Source organism: Nomascus leucogenys, chromosome 3 (genome assembly GCF_006542625.1).
Source record: "Nomascus leucogenys isolate Asia chromosome 3, Asia_NLE_v1, whole genome shotgun sequence".
NCBI lineage: Eukaryota > Metazoa > Chordata > Mammalia > Primates > Hylobatidae > Nomascus > Nomascus leucogenys.
This window is the reverse complement of record NC_044383.1, coordinates 18,306,117-18,319,023: the sequence shown is the minus strand read 5'-3', so window position 1 is coordinate 18,319,023 and position 12,907 is coordinate 18,306,117. Positions and strand designations below refer to the sequence as shown.

The window sequence follows — 12,907 nt, the reverse complement described above, 5'->3', positions numbered from 1 at the left end:
AGTCATCACTTGAGGATGAGAATGAGGGATAGTGGAAGATTGAGGTTTGAAAAGAGAAGTAGGAAATGATCATTTAGGAGGGAGGAAGAGTGAATGAGTTAGGGAAATGTAGTAGGATCCTTGGCAGAATTTTGCCATGTGAGAGACCCTTAATGTGCGAACACAGAGCCTTTTTATATTTTCTGCCCTACTGTGGATGCATACTGGAATTGTCCTTAGTTTTTGCTATTATGAGCAATTTTAGCAAAAATGTTCTTACTTAGTCTTCTATTGTTTCACGACAAGTTTGTCTAAGCTGTTTACTTAATAGTATAAATGCTTGGTCATGATCTATTTTACCCAACTATACTCCAGCCTCATCTTACTAATTTGCGCTTCTACCAGTGGTGAATGACAGTTCCCATTTCTTCTCAACAATCTCGTTAAGATTTGATGTTTTTTCATTTTTGAATATTTTTTGCCAGTATGGTGAGTATAAAATGGTGTCCTATTTTGGTTTTAATTTGCGTTTCCTTAATTGCTAATGCGGTATAACATCTTTTCATATTTATTGGCTAAACAGCTACTCTTTGAAATTTTCACCCATTTTGTCATATGTAGTTGTTTGTGTACACTTTTTTGATAATAATTTTTTGTTAGCTTTATATTTTGCAAACATTTTATCTCCCAGATTGTGGATCATCTTTTTACCCTTTGTGTGATATTTGATAAACAAAGCTTATTAATTTTAATATATCAGAAGTTGTCAATATTTTATAGATTTTGCTTTGTGTCTTGCTTAAATAATACTTACTTACCTTAGTGTTTTCAATATTGCCTTCCACACATTTAGTCTTTAATCCAACTGGATAAGGATCTGTGTGTGCGTGTGTGTGTGTGTGTGTGTGTGTGTGTGTACGACCAGTGCTCCTGGAACTATTTATTGAAAAGTCCATTCCATTAGTGGTCTGCAATACTAACAGTTTTTTTGGTTAGAATTACTTCCAGGTGATTAATAGTTTATATGCTTTATATGCTTTTCTAAGTGAAATCTGTATTCATTTCCTATGGCTACTATAATAAACTATCATAGACTTGGAGGCTTGAAACAACAGAAATTTAGCTTCTCACAGTTCAGGTGGCTAAAAGTCTGAAATCCAGATGTCAGCAGGGCCATTCCCTCTTGAAAGGCTCCAGGGAAGAATCCTTCTAGCCTTTTCCAGCATTTGGCAGCTCCAGACATTCCTGGGCATACTTTGGTTGTAGCTGCATTACTGCAGTCTAAGTCTTAGACTTCATGTGGACTTCTTGTGTGTTTGTATGTGTCTGAACATGGCCTTCTTATAAGGACATCAGTCACTGGATTTAGGACCCATACTAGTTTAGTATTAGATCTATGTGATCTCATTTTAACTTAACTATCTGCAAAGACCCTATTTTCGAACTAAGGTCACATTCCAAGTTTCCAGGTGAACAATTTTGGGTGGACAGTTTTCATTCAACCAGTACAATATCTTTTATTTTTCTGTTTATGATTTGATAGACTGAAAGGCAATTGATTTTTATATTACTCTTATGTCTAACAGTTTGCTGCATTTTTGTAATTTATGTGTAGACTTTTTTAGTTTTTTTTTTTTTTTACAATAGTTGATCAGATTATATACAAATAATGACAGTTTTGTTTCTTCCTTTCTGGGTCTTACAACTTTATATTTTTCTTGTCTTATCATTTCTGCTATAACCTTCAGCTCATTGTTGAATAGAAGTGTGATAACAGGCATCTATTTTATTCCTGAGCTTTTAAAAAATGCTTTCAGTGTTTCTTCACTAAGAGTGATGTTCATTGTGGGTTTTTTAGATATCATTATAAAGAAAGGTCTCTTTTTTCCTGGGTTGATAAGGGTTTATATTATGAATGGATGCTGGGTTTTGCCAAAGGCTGTTTTAGGAATGACTTACTTGATTTTTCCACTAAATAATTTAATGTGGAATATTATTTTAATTTACTTTATTGTTAACTCAACTTGGGTTAAATCAAATGTAGTCATAATGTATTATGTGTTTTTTTAGTTTGCTAGTATTTTTATAAGGATTTTTACATTGATGTTAATATGTGAGATTCGCACATTTTTTTGGAGATATTCATGTCAGCTCTTTGGTGGTGTTACTTCAGGCTTTTAAAATGAGTTGGGGAGTATTCTTTTTAATACTCTGGAACATTTATAACACGTATATATGTATATATTATTGGAATTATTTTTCCTATTTTAAAATAATAAACTTTGGGCCAACGAGGTCTGATGTTTTCTTCAGGGTGTAGAGTTTTAACTACTGAATTCAATATAATAGTTGTAAGAACATTCAGATGTTCTATTTGTTGTTGAGTCTGTTTTGGTAAGATATATTTAAAGGAATTTATCCATGAAACTGATATCTTCAGTTAAATTGTTATAAAGATGTTCATATGTTCTCTCAGGATCTTTTAATATCTGCAATATCAGTAGTTGTGTTCCTTTTAAATTATTTTTAATACTACATTTATTTATATCTCTCTTTATATCTATGTATTGTTTTTGAATGGAGTTGTTTACGTGATGCCCTCTTAAGCATAAATATTTTAAAATGTATTCACTAAAAAACAAAGATACTCTCTTACGTAAGAAACAAATTTAGAAAATAATGTGGATAGAATATTATAATCTAACACATTTATTTTTTTCAATTGTACAAATATTTTTTACAAATTATAACAAAATTGCTGGATTTGATTTTTTTCTTTTTCTTTTTTTTTTTTGAGACAGGGTCTCACTCTGTTGCCCATGCTTGAGAGCAGTGGTGCGATCTCGTCTCACTGCAACCTCCACCTTCCAGGTTCAAGCGATCCTCTTACTTTAGACTCCGGAGTCACTGGGACTCCAGATGGGTGCCAGCAGGGCCCACTAATTTTTGTATTTATTAGGGACTGGGTTTTGCCATGTTGCCCTGGCTGGTCTCGAACTCCTGAGGTCAAGCCATCCACCCGCCTTGGCCTCCCAAAGTGCTGAGATTACTGGTATGAGCCGGATTTGATTTCTTAGTAAGTTTTCATGAATGTTCACATATGTGATTGGCCTGCGGTTTTCCCTTTTAATACTCTCCTCAGATTTTGATACTTTTTTCCTTACCGAGTTTGGGTATCTTTTCCTGATCCAGGATTATATCCAGGCATGCAGACATTTAGTTACCATGTCTTTTAGTCTCCTTTAATTTGGAATGGTCATGATCTTTCATTTGAAGTGTGTGCCTGGTTTGGGTTTATCTGATGTTTCTACATGATTAGATTCACATTTTGTATTTTTGTTAGGGATACCAAAGTGTCATATTCTTCTCCCATGGCTGGTGAAGTTAAATTTTTGTGAAAAAACCTTTTTTATTGAGATAAAAGTCATAACATAAACTTCTTAATTTTGATCATTTAAAACAGTACAATGTAGTGGTTTTCAGTATATTCATAATATTGTGCAATTATTACCACTAGTTCCAGAATATTTCTATCAGCCCCAAAAGAAACCGCATACCTGTCTATTCTCCCTATCTCCATCTTCTGGCAACCACTAATTTAGTTTCTCTTTCTCTATGGATTTGTCTAATCTGGATATTTTGTATATATGGAATTGTACAAACATGGCCTCTTGTGTGTAGCTTCTTTCACTTACTGTAATTTTTTTTCCAGAGTTCCTCCATATTATACCATGTATCAGTGCTTCATTGTTTTTGTTATGACTGAATATTTCATTATCTCAACATACCACATTTTAAAAATCTGTTTGTCAATTAATAGACGTTTGGGTTGTTTTCACTTTCGACTATTAAGAATGAGACTGCTGTGAACATTTCTGGAAAGGCTAACTTTTATATCTTGGTAAAAGTGTTATATTTTAGTTTTCTCAATGGTAAAGATACTATTTTTCCTTTTTAAATTACTAAGTGCCTTATTGGGAGATACTTTCAGATTATGTAAATATTTTATTTCTTATTAAACCTTTATGTAATAGTTTTAATACCCATTGATGATTCTCACTAGAAAGAGTTATTACTATGATATGATGTTTACTAAGTGGTTATATTTCATTATTCCTTCTTAGTCTCCCCAGCCTATATATTCATTTATATCAGTATGAATTCATGTATTTTTATTTTATTTAATGTTTTGTAATCAATTGCTATTCTTTATTCTGGTGCTTATATTGTCCCAGATTTGCCCAGTGAGCTCCTTTCAATCAGGTGTCTGTATTCTTTAGATATGTCCCCATAATTCTTTGTGCACTCCTTTACCTTCTGCACAAAAATTTGATTCACATCTTGTACTCTCCCTGCCCTAGTGCTCGAATAAGTCATTTCCCCCAAGGAACCTAGGTTCCTTTTAGTGGAGAATGTTCTTTAAAAACAGATTAGAGAACTAGGCATGCTTATTGCTGTTTTGACAATGTAATTTTTCCCCAGACCCTTTCAGCAGTTATAGCCAGAAAATACACACACACACACACACACACACACACACACACACACACACACACCCCTCTATATCCAATTATACATCTGGGCATATATCTGTAGCTCTACATATCTATCTGTGCTTAAATGCTGTCTGTCTAAATTGCATAATGATGCCATACAGCATTACAGGGGTCATTTTTGCCTTCCCCTCTTTCACATTTGTAAATCTCTTCTGCCAGTGAGAAACTTGGTTTCCATTTTATGCTTCATACATTACAAAATACTTTTGCATATGAAGTATGAGGAACAAGATTTACTTTTTCCATTTAATATACCATATCTGGTAAATCAGATATAATTTTAATCCCTACCATTTTTGTTTGTTTTTTTTTAACAATAAACTTTATGTTTTAGAGCAGTTTTAGTTTTATGGATAAATGAGCAGAAAGTACAGAATGTTTCCAAATACTCTCTTATCTCCCTTATCCCCAGGTTCTCTATTATGTGTCTTATGTGAATATGGTACGTTTGTTACAATCAATGTGTCAATGTTGATAAATTGCTCATTAACTAAAGTCCGTAGTTTATATTAGGGTTCACTTTTGTGCTGTATATTCTATGGATTTTCACAAATGTATAGTGACATGTATCTACTATGATCATTTCATACAGAATATTTTAATTTTCCTAAAAATAACCTGTGATCCTCTTGCTTATCTCTTCCTCCCTCTAAACTCTTGGCAACCACTGATATTTTTACTGTCTCCATACTTTTGCCTTTTCTAGAGTGTCATAAAGCTGGAATCATGTAGTATGTAGCCTTTTAATTTTGGCTTCTTTCACTTAGCAATAAGCATTTAAAGTTCCTTTATGTCTCATCATGACATAATAGCCCATGCCTTTTATTGCTGAATTACGTTCCATTGTATGGAAACCATCTTTTGTTTATCCACTTACCTATTGAAGAACATCTTGGTTGCCTCCAAATTTTGACAATTATGAATAAAGTTGCTATCTGTGTGCAGATTTTTGTGTGGACATATTTTCAACCCATTCAGGTAGATACCATGGAGTGCAATTCCTGGATGGTATGTTAAAATTATGTTTAGTTTTGTGAGAAACTGCCAAAGTGGCTGGCTGTATCATTTTTCATTCCCAGCAGCAATGAATGAGAGTTCCTGTTGCTCTAGATCCTTGCCATCTTTTGTCAGCATTTTAGATTTTAGCTATTGTAATATGTGTGTAGTGGTATTTCATTGTTATTTTAATCTGCATTTCCCTGTGACATGTAATGTGGGATATCTTTTAACATGCTTACTTGACATCTATATGTCTTCTTGGGAAAGGTGTGTGTTCAGATCTTTTGCCTTTTTAAAAATTGAGCTTGTTTTCTTGTTGAGTTTTAAGGGATCCTTGTATAATTTGGATACCAGTCCTTTATTAGCTATGTGTTACAAATATGTTCTCCCAGACTGTGGCTTCTTGTTTCATTCTCATAACAATGTCTTTCACTGAGGAGAGGTTTTTAATTTTAATAGAGTCCAAATTACGACTTTTTTCTTTCATCATTTATGCTTTTGTTGTTGTATCTAAAATGTCATCACCAAACCCAAGGTTACCTAGATTTTCTCCTGTGTTATCTTCTAGGAGTTTTATATTAAATAATTTTGCATTTTACATTTAGGTCTGTGATCTATTCTGAGTTAATTTTTGTAAAAGATGTAAGGTCTGTATCTAGATGATTATTTCTATTATTACTACTGTGATGCCCTGTTGTTCCAGCAATATTTGTCCAATAGACAGTCCTTTCATTGTTGAATTGTTTTTTCTATTTTGTCAAATATCAGTTGACCATATTTGTATGCGTCTATTTCTGAGCTCTCTATTCTGTTTCCTTGATTTATTTGTCTATTCTTTTGCCAGTCCCAGGGACTGACTTGATTACTGTAGCTTTATAGTAAGTCCCAAAGCCAGGTAGTGTCAATCTTTGACTTTGTTCTTCTTCAGTATTGTGCTGGCTATTTTAGGTCTTTCACCTTTACCTATAAATTTTAGAATCAGTTTGATAATAAATTTAGTAAATTTATTACTAAAAATCTTGCTGGAATTTTGATTTGTATTACACTGAATCTGTATATCAAGTTGGGAAGAACTGGCATATTGCCAGTATTAGTTTTCCTATCTGTGTTCATGTACTATCTCTTTATTTATTTAGATTTTTGGCTTCTTTTATTGTTTGTAGTTTTCCTCATAACCAGTCTTGTACATATTTTGTTAGGTTTCTACCTAAGCATTTATCTTCTTTTGGTTCTAATGTAAATGGTATTGTGTTTTTCTACTTGTTGACTGCTGGTATGTAAAAAATCAATTGTATATTACCCTTGTGTCCTGTAACCTTGCTATACTAGCTTATTAGTTCTAGAGGGTTTTTGTTGTTGTTGTTGATTCTTTGGGATTTACTTCGTAGATAGTCATCATTTGTGAAAAAAGACCGTTTTATTTCTTCCTTCCCAATCTGTATATCTTTTACTTCCTTCTCTTGTTTCATTGCAGTAGCAAGGACTTCCACTAAAATGTTGAATAGAAATGGTGAGATGAAACATCCTTGCCTTATTCCTTTTCTTGGAAGGAAAACATTGTTTCTCACCATTAAATATGATGTTTTTATAGATGTTTATCAAGCTGAGGTATTTTCCCTCTATTCCTAGTTTGCTGAGTTTTTATCATGACTGAATGTTGGATTTTGTCAATGCTTTTTCTCCATCTATTGATACGATCATACGATTTTCTTTGTTAGCTTATCGACATGGTGGATTGAATCAATTGACTTTGAATGTTGAACCAGCCTAGCATATTTGGAATAAGTTCCACCTTCTTCTTCATTATATTTAAATTATCTTAGCTTAAATATTGCTCTACTAGATAATATTTTGTGCCTTGATCCATATTATTAATTTACTGTCCACTATATTATAGTATTTTCTTGTTTGTTTTGTAAAGAAAAATTAGAGACCAGAGATTTTTTTATTTTATTTTATTTTATTTTATTTTATTTTATTTTATTTTTTTTGTTGGAGTCTCACTCTGTCACCTGGGCTAGAGTGCAGTGGTGCGATCTCAGCTCGCTGGAACCTCCGCCTCCCAGGTTCAAGCGATTCTCCTGCCTCAGCCTCCTGAGTAGGTGGGACTTCAGGCGCACGCTACTATGCCCAGCTAATTTTTTGTATTTTTAGTAGAGATGGGGTTTCACCATGTTGGCTAGCCTGGTCTAGAACTCCTGACCTCGTGATTCGCCCACCTCCGCTTCCCAAAGTGCTGGGATTACAGGCGTAAGCACCACGCCTGGCCGGGGCTGTATTTTTTCTTAGCCTACCTCTCCTCCTGGGGAAAAACTTCTGTGCTACAGCTTTGGAGTTGTAGGTGGGTAGGCTTAGTGGCCTGTTCCTCTTAGAGTAACACCACTACTTTATGTACAGAGCACTAGATGGGGATAGTAGTCTCTGGAGTCTTCTCAGCTTGGCTCTTTTGGCATGCAGCACTCTGCCTTGTGAGTGAGATGGGGATGAAGACTATTGGGTCCGATGTTGTTAGCCTGCTGGAATTGGTGTATAGCTACCACCCTATGAGTGGCAACTGGGCAGAGGAAGAACACCCAGACCTCTCATGATCTTTCCCAGAACAGAGCTTCTGTAACCCAGAGCTGGAGGGAATGAGAAGTGCTGGTATCCTGCCACTCCTAGTGAGATATCGCTGGCCTGGAGTGGGAGTTAAGGGATGAAGGAGCCTTATGTTCTTGGCTTTACTTTCCTGCGGTAGAATTTCTATCATGCTGAATTGGTTGTGTGTGTGTGATGCAGGGGTGAGGGGGTTGGGGTAAGTAATGTATCTATTGCCATAGACTATTGCTGTTCTTTTCGAGTAAATGTTTCTTTATTTGGTGTTGCTCTTAGTAAAATTTTCTGAGAAGGTTAATCGTTGCTTTTTATAATTTTTACCAATTATAGTTCTTTTCCCAGTGGGAGTGTTTGTGGAACTCCTCATGTTGCCATTCTATAAGTGAGCTTCATACTCTTTTTCCTTTTTTTTGTTTTGGAGACAGAGTCTCACTCTATTGCCCAGGCTAGAGTGCAGTGATGCGATCTTGGCTCACTGCAACCTCCACCTCCTGGGTTCAAGCAATTCTCCTTTCTCAACCTCCCAAGTAGCTGGGACTACAGGCGCATGCCACCATGTCCGGATAATTTTTTGTATTTTTAGTAGAGACAGGGTTTCTCCGTGTTAGCCAGGATGGTCTCGATCTCCTGATCTCGTGATCCACCCGCCTTGGCCTCTCAAAGTGCTGGGGTTACAGGTGTGAGAAAATACTGCGCCCGGCTGAGATTCATATTCTTTAGACATTAATTGGTATTATAATCCATGGTTTTGGAGCTACTACATATACTATACTAACTATACTTTACATATTAGCTGTGTTTATGTATATAATAATTCTAACTTCTAATTGTTTGTATCAGGGCTTTAGAGTAGTTATTTAGTATTTATTTATATTGTCATGCACCTTTACTACATATCCATTCATTCAGATCAGTTATAATTGTGAGCATATATTTATAATACTTTCTCTCAGAATTATACTTTAATTAAAAGAACATTTATATTAATTTTAATGTTTCACAAGATGCATTGTAATTGTAATTTTTGATTACACAAAAATATATATCTCAAATATATATATCTTGAGCAAATGTACCTATTCATCAATGAGTGCAATCTATAGACTCCACTTAGGTAAGGTACAAAAACAGCAAATGAATTTATGCTGTTAGAATAGTGGTAATATTCTTATAGTTTTTTATGTGAGTGCTAATTACTTAGTTGTGTTCATGTTGTGAAAAATCATAGAGTTTTAGGCTTCTGATATGTGCAGTTTTACACATGTTATACTTAAAAACTTAAAAGTTTATTATGGGGTCCATGTGAGTTATAAAGTTTTAACCAAATACAGTTTAGACTAAATTTACTATATTTAACTTTTTACTTATTTGGTATTTTAAAATGATGTTTTGGGCCTCTAGTTTTAAGACGGCTTGTTTCCTATCTTTGTAAATGAAAAAATAATTTATAATATAAATTATGAGTATTAAAAATTCTTTTTGATATTGTGTCTCTTCAAAGCATTTTAAGATGCTATGAGCCTCAAAATTTTTTTTTGAAATATTGAAGTTTAGAGGTCATTTATAAATTGTTAAAAAATATGTTTTTTTCCCCCACAATTCCAGGGAAAACTCTATATGCAAAGTAGACCCTTTATATAACATATATAAAATCAGGGAGGTCATTTTATCCTTTGTAATACATTTTTAAATTTTATTCTGTAGGACTATTTTGAAAGAAAGTGGGTTTGCCAGATACCTTCATTCAGCTGTTCTTATCAATGGAGCTATGCTTATTTTTGGAGGAAATACCCATAATGACACTTCCTTGAGTAACGGTGCAAAATGTTTTTCTGCCGATTTCCTGGCATATGACATAGGTATGTATCTGTTAGGATTGTACAAAGTAGGAAATATCAGAAATTTTCCATATAGATATTCTCAAATACATTAATTGATAGCATGTGTATATGTCATTTTAGAGATAAGTGATAGAATATGAATGGAATTCTTTCTAATTTCAGCATAGTAGTATTATAGGAATAGAGCCAGGAGAACAGAAGTACTGAGTAGAAGTAGTGGTAGATACAGGGGAATACAAAAAGCTAGATTTGGATGCCCTTTTTGAAGACTTTTTATGTTGTTTCCCTTTGTGAACACTATATCAGTTTATTGTGTTTGCTACATATTAATTTTGATAATGGGTAGATATGGAATACTGTCGAAATTTTTATACATAGTAGGAATGTAAACATTTTAGATTTTAAGGGATAAGCAAAAACATATTTTATATTAAACATTTCAGATATACTTACTAAGTATAGGAATCTAATAGAACTAGAGAAAGGAATAGAGATAGTAGAGCTAAAGAAATAAGATTTTGAGATGAAATGGAAACCCAGATGGATCTGAGAAACAACTACATAAGCATGTTTTCCCAAAGAACCAAAAACAGAGTACATTTATACAATTCACCTAATTTTAGCTATGCAGTATAGTCCTATCAATTTCTGAATATTTAAGTGAATATATTTATTGAAATACTAAATTTAGGTATCCAGTAGACCCTTGTAGTGAAAACATTGTTTTTCTATGTATCATATTATATATAAAACCTGGCTGATATTTAAAGTATACTTATCAGTACTTAAGAGCACTTTTTATTGAGGGTATAAATAAAGTATTATACCAATTTGAAGCGATTAGGAAACATTTTTATAAGTAAAAATAAAAGAATAACACATTTAATAGATGTAAGAAGTATGTTTTTTCTCTTAAACCTCATAAAGGCACATAATCTGCTTTGGTAAATTATTTCAAGTAGAATCATGTAAAGAAAACTATGACTATTAATAAGCACTTTAATCTTTTTACTATTACAGTTGTTTCAAAGGAAATTCCTAGTAGTAAAGTTAAGCATGGTTTTTAAATCTGAGTAATGAATGTCATTCTGTGATTAATCATTCGATACTAATAATTTAATCTTTTTCTTTTTGAAATAATAATTTGAAGTGGTAACTCTGATAAACATGGGATTGTCTCAGCTTTTAGGAGGCTCATGAATCATTGTTTAAAATTAGTAAAATGGGTTGAATGAAGTACTGAATCTAGGCTGGCAGTGACTTTATCTCATTGCTAGATTGGGCCTGTCAGTATATTATTGTTTTGGTTATGGTGATAAGACACTGGGCTTATCTTTCTGGAAGCTGATGAAAGTTTTGTTTGTTTGTTTTTCTTCTGGGGAAAATAATCCCACAAAAAGTATAGATTGTTGTTGTCATTGTTAAAAATCCATGAAGTGGAATTTTGAACTTTTGCAAAAGGTTCTTCAAGGAGCTTTCATACAATGTCTGTACTTCAATGAAGAATTTAAGGTTGAGCTATTTTCTGGCTGACATAATGGGAATGTATTTTTATTTTTTTCATATTGCTGAAGATGATGATATATCAAGTTTTATGTGTCAAAAAACTTAGGTGAAAAAATTTGGAGAATTTTGTTTCAGAAATAGAAAGATGTCAGATTATGATGATTGTAATTACTACTGTTTATTTAATTTCCTTCTATGTGCTAGGTACTATGTTAAGTAATTTATATACAAAATCTTTAACCTACCTTGTAGCATGGTATTATTATCCTAATTTTCAGAAGATTAAACAGATGAGAGTAACAGGAACTTGCCAAAGCCATGCAGGTAGTAGGTGGTAGATCTAACTTTTGTAACTCCTAAAACTTGTGGTAGTCTTTCTATTTGACATCATGCTAATTAGTTGGGCCCAGTGTATGTTCTTAATTATGGCAACAAATTACCTTATTCTTAGTAATGCTTGTTTCTTAATACTGTGGAAATATAGAAGAAGATATGAGTTCCATTTTTTCAAGCAAGTTGTTCAGACTGGAGGCAGGAATAGCATATTTTAAACAGTTTTACATTTTAACAAAGGTTTTTTTTTACCCTGTGCTAACACTGACAACAAAAACATAAAGACAGTTCCACAATTCAACATAGGTTAAAACTGTTTGGCTTTATGTCATTTGATTATTTGTAGGTAGTTCTCAAAAAGGTTCTCTAAAATAATCTGTTTTATCCTCCTGGGTTTGGAGTATGAAATGTTGGACTATTTTCCTGGGAAAAGGTATTTTTCATATTATTCTTTATACTTCAACAAATGTCTTTCAAAATAATTGTTTTCCTCATGGAGTATGGTTTTCTGGAAATAGATATAAGCATTATATAATAAACCAATTAGGAAAAAGAAAAAATGTCATGTTGCTAGTTTTTCTTTTCACTGTGGTACACCGGGACTTTTTTGGTGCATTTGTGGAAGGCACTTAAAAACTTAGCTGATTGTTTTGTGTTATATGATATTTAAACAAATAGGAATATTTGTACCATTTCTAATTTTTTATTGTTGTAAAATGTATTATTTCAACATTACTCTCATAGTAAATTTTATACGTCAATATCGCTAATCTTTGGGTAGATAACCTTGCCTTCACAAGTCCCATTCTATTATTGCATGATGGATGTAGAAGGCATATGCTGGTGATTTTCAAACATGCCCATACCTTGGCATCCTCTTTGGAGGTTGGTTGGAAAAAAAAACTAACTTATATAATCAGATTCTTTGAGACTGGATACTGGGCATCTATGTTTTTTAAAAGTGACTAAAGCCGCAGCTGATAATACAGCTAGGGTAGTGAATAAGAGGTTGAGTATAACACATAGCATGACACATTTCTTAATTTGACTGTAACATATGACATGACACGTTTCTTAATGTTCTAGTTTGTAAATCTA

General features: G+C 33.2%; 1 protein-coding gene across 10 annotated transcripts in view; it reads left to right on the top strand.

Annotated features, from left to right (window-relative positions):
• ATRNL1 (attractin like 1) overlaps nucleotides 1-12,907 on the top strand; it is an 853,525-nt gene that overhangs the window by 143,089 nt on the left and 697,529 nt on the right. For 9 of the 10 annotated variants that reach the window (XR_004028677.1, XM_030806602.1, XM_030806597.1 and 6 more), the window contains exon 10: nucleotides 9,834-9,988. The exons of the other annotated variant lie outside the window; for it this stretch is intronic. Coding sequence is in view for 8 of the 9 variants with exons in the window: in XM_030806602.1 (XP_030662462.1) it covers nucleotides 9,834-9,988 (155 nt within the window). In the remaining variant the exon portion in view is untranslated. The remainder of the gene's footprint in view (nucleotides 1-9,833; nucleotides 9,989-12,907) is intronic. 10 annotated transcript variants of the gene reach the window in all.